The 3,583-nt window shown below is 52.0% G+C and overlaps 1 protein-coding gene across 3 annotated transcripts in view; it reads left to right on the forward strand.

Moving 5' to 3' along the window:
* rnf168 (ring finger protein 168) overlaps positions 1-2,818 on the forward strand; it is a 17,971-nt gene extending 15,153 nt beyond the window's left edge. For all 3 annotated transcript variants that reach the window (XM_074628569.1, XM_074628572.1, XM_074628571.1), the window contains one exon: positions 1,955-2,818. In XM_074628569.1, coding sequence (XP_074484670.1) covers positions 1,955-2,578 — 624 coding nt within the window. In that variant the 3' untranslated portion in view covers positions 2,579-2,818. The remainder of the gene's footprint in view (positions 1-1,954) is intronic.
* The last annotated feature ends 765 nt before the right edge of the window (positions 2,819-3,583 follow it).

Genomic DNA, 3,583 nt, shown 5'->3' on the forward strand with positions numbered 1-3,583 from the left:
TTTTGTTGGTTGGTAATGAGGGTGGAGTAGTACTGTGTTTTGGCCTGGGAGAGAGCTACTTTGTAGGCCCTCACATGCTCTTTATAAGCCTCAAGGTGGACAGTGAGGCCAGATCTTTTGCAGCGCCTCTCCAGTTGACGGCCGGTGGACTTCTGGGTGCGGAGTTCAGTGGTGAACCAGGGGGCGGGACGGGTATAGGAGACAGTCCGGGTTTTGAGGGGGGCAAGGGAGTCAAGGCTGCCGGATAAAGTGGCGTTGTAGTGGGCAACCAGCCCATCAGCAGAGCTGTCGTGTGGATCTGAGGCCAGATGGGTCGCTATCAGGTCGTTCAGAGCTGGTGTACTCACTGTCTTGATGTTCCTGTACTGGATGGTACGTTTTGTGCGCTGCCTGGGCAGGGTGACAGGAACAGTGCAGAGAACAGCGAGATGGTCTGAAACAGCGAGGTCCAGGCACTGCAGATGGGAGGGAGTTGTGCCAGTGGAGCACACCAGATCCAGCGTGTGGCCTTTAGTGTGGGTGGGACTTTTAACGTGCTGTGTAAAGTTGAAACAGTCCAACAGTGACAGGAATTCAGTGGCAAACGAGCAGCTGGTGGAGTCCACATGAATATTAAAGTCACCGAGCAGGAGTGTAGATGGAGACATGGAGCAGACAGAGGTGAGAAGCTCAGACAGCTCAGACATGAAGGTGGTGGAGGTTTTAGGGGGGCGGTAGATGAGGACAACCTGGAGCTGTGTAGACCCAACCAGGGAGAAAATGACACACTCAAACGAGGTGACATTGGGTACTGGAAGGTCTTTGACCAGGATGTCAGCTCGATGTATAACAGCCAGCCCGCCGCCACGACCCATGGAGCGAGGCTTTTGTATGTAGACATATCCAGGGGGAGTGGCTTGATTAAGTGCCATGAAATCCTGCTGATTTTGCCAAGTCTCAGTTAGACAGAGAAAGTCAATTTTCCTGTCAGTGATGATATCATGGATGAGTAGAGCTTTATTGTTGATTGAGCGAGCATTCTGCAGCATAAATGTTGCACTGTTGTTAGTGAATGCTGGGGCAGGCGGTGTGGAGGGAACGACACTGTCAACACAGACCAGGGACCTCAGATTGTTCAGGGTGCACACGTGTGGTTTGTTGTGATGACGTCGTAGCTGCGTGTTGGAGCGCCTGTCAGACAGTACTGAGGGAATACCATGATCAGCGTAAACAAACTTGCACCTGGAGGCTCTATGGACATAACGGGGGCGGCGTAGGAGTCCGAGGGATTTAATGTCAGCGATGCAGTTTGGAATGAAGTGACAGAAGAGGTCCAGGAGTTGCGTTGTTGAGTATTTGATGAACACCATGTTTGCAGCAGTGGAGCGCCGGCTAAATCCTGGAGCCGCAATCCGTGGAGGAGGCTCCCAGCCTCGGACCGCAGCAGCCGCAGGGAATGTAGCCAGAACAGCAGCAGCAAACAGTGTAGCCAGAACACAAGGTGGATAGTCCTGGAGTCGTGGCATGGAGATGTCCAAACGTGAGCAGCGGAGTGACGTTGGATAATCCACAGTAAGTTGATAGCGCCGCTTGGTCGGCGGAGCTAACAGCTGACCGGCGGCTAACAGCTAACAGCTGATCACTGGAGAAGGCGAGCACACAGAGCCAAATGTGCACAATCTTCTGACAGTTAGCAGCACCAGACAGTGAAGTGTAAATACAACTTATAGTGATAACTTATTCCTACATGCAGTGAATGTAGGCACAGATTTAAACAAAAAGCGAAGTTTTGCTACGGAACTGAGAAGCGGCGACAAACACGCCAGCGTCCTCTCAATCCGAAATCTCTCTCAGTATGCTGATGTAAACATCTGCTTTACGGTCACATCTGGAACAAGTGAACTTCTATTATTCTGGGATGAACAAACACGTGTCCACAAACAGTCCCTTTTAAAACTTTCACTTCTTGTTTCAGGAGAACATCCTCCTCTCTCAAGTGAAGCTGCAGGTGGAGCGTCTCCACCCCAGACTGGATTACTGCAGACCGCCGGACAGACCAGAGCCTCCGTCAGCCTCTCCGGCAGCCTCTCCGTCTGTGGAGGTCCACCTGACTGGAGACGGAAGACCTTCGTCGGCCAAGAGGAAGAGCTCGGAGCCTGAGACGACGGAGGACGAGGAGGTAACAGGCTGTTGCTCCCTGCCGTCCTCCTCCTCCTCTCTGGCGGCGGCGGGGGGGTCGGCCCTGCAGGGGGTCGCTGAGTGGGAGGCGGAGATGCTGAGCAGACGGCAGCAGGAGGAGGAGGACCGGCGTCTGGCTCTGCTCCTGCAGAAGGAGTTGGACCAGGAGGAGAGGCAGAGAGCCACCGACAGACGGAAAGGATCCTCCGACCCCTACCTGCTCCGCCACACCGGCAGAGGGACCTCCAGTACACCCAGCAAGACCAAGACCTCCACCCCCTCCTCTGCCAAGACCTCCACCCCCTCCTCTGCCAAGACCTCCACCCCCTCCTTTACAAAGACCTCCACCTCCTCCAGTCCCTCCAGCAGAGGCAGCAAACAGGCCACTCTGACTGAGATGTTCTTCAGCCTGAGCAGCTGAACTGTCCTGAACTGAACTGTGGGCCTGAAGTGTCCTAAAGAGGCCACCGTACAGAGAATCCCCCTCTTCTGATGTCTGTAACAACGTGAGCGTTGAGTGGCACCGGCGAGAACCATTCCAGACGTGTGAAGCGGTTGTTTCTGGGGAGTGACGGCTGACTGCTGCAGCCTGACAGACCTGAGATCATCATCAGTGACCTGCTCTGAGTTTTCTAAGAAATAAAAGTGATTTTAGAACACGGTTCGGTTCAGTTCAATTTGTTGTTGTCTGTTTGGATCCGATTTTGTCTGAAAGGAAAAAAGAAACTGACATTTAAAATTAGGGATGCACCGATACCAGTATCAGGTGTCGGGTCCGATACTGTGCTCATGTACTTGTACTCGCAAAACTGCTCCGATACAACGGCACCGATACCACTTTACCACAGCCGGCGCGCTGCGGCTCTCACTTTCATTGCTCCACGGGGTTTTGCTTGCGCCCTCTGACTTGCGCGTGCGTAAGACTCCTTGCTCGGGTTTCAAGACGGGTCGGGTGGGTTGCAGCCCCGATCTGGAGGACCTAGAGCCGGTGGCGGCGCACCGCCTCGTATGCGGGACTCCCCAGCCTGCTGTGTGTCGCTCACACCCTCCAGCTGGCTGTTAACGAGGGTCTTTAGGCTCAGATAAGTACTCGTATCGGTACTCGGTATCGGAGAGTACCCAAATGTAAGTACTTGTACTCGGTCTGAATAAAGTGTTATTGGTGCATCCCTATTTAAAATATTAAAATCTGGAAAATTACACATTTAGTTCAAAGTACAAATGTAGTTGTTTTTTTAATGGTTTAAATTTGTTTGTCTAAAATCATGTGAAAGATAGCAGCTTGTGTCTGAAGTGTTGTCTAAACTCAGGTTAAAGGTAAACCTTGATTCTAATCAATAAAAGTGACGGATTAATGTTATATTTGTTACTGCAGCCTCTTTTATCAGGACACTAAAGTTCTTACACAGTGATGAAGTATTCATCA

The sequence above is a fragment of the Sebastes fasciatus genome, unplaced genomic scaffold (assembly GCF_043250625.1).
Source record: "Sebastes fasciatus isolate fSebFas1 unplaced genomic scaffold, fSebFas1.pri Scaffold_52, whole genome shotgun sequence".
NCBI classification, from domain to species: Eukaryota; Metazoa; Chordata; class Actinopteri; order Perciformes; family Sebastidae; genus Sebastes; species Sebastes fasciatus.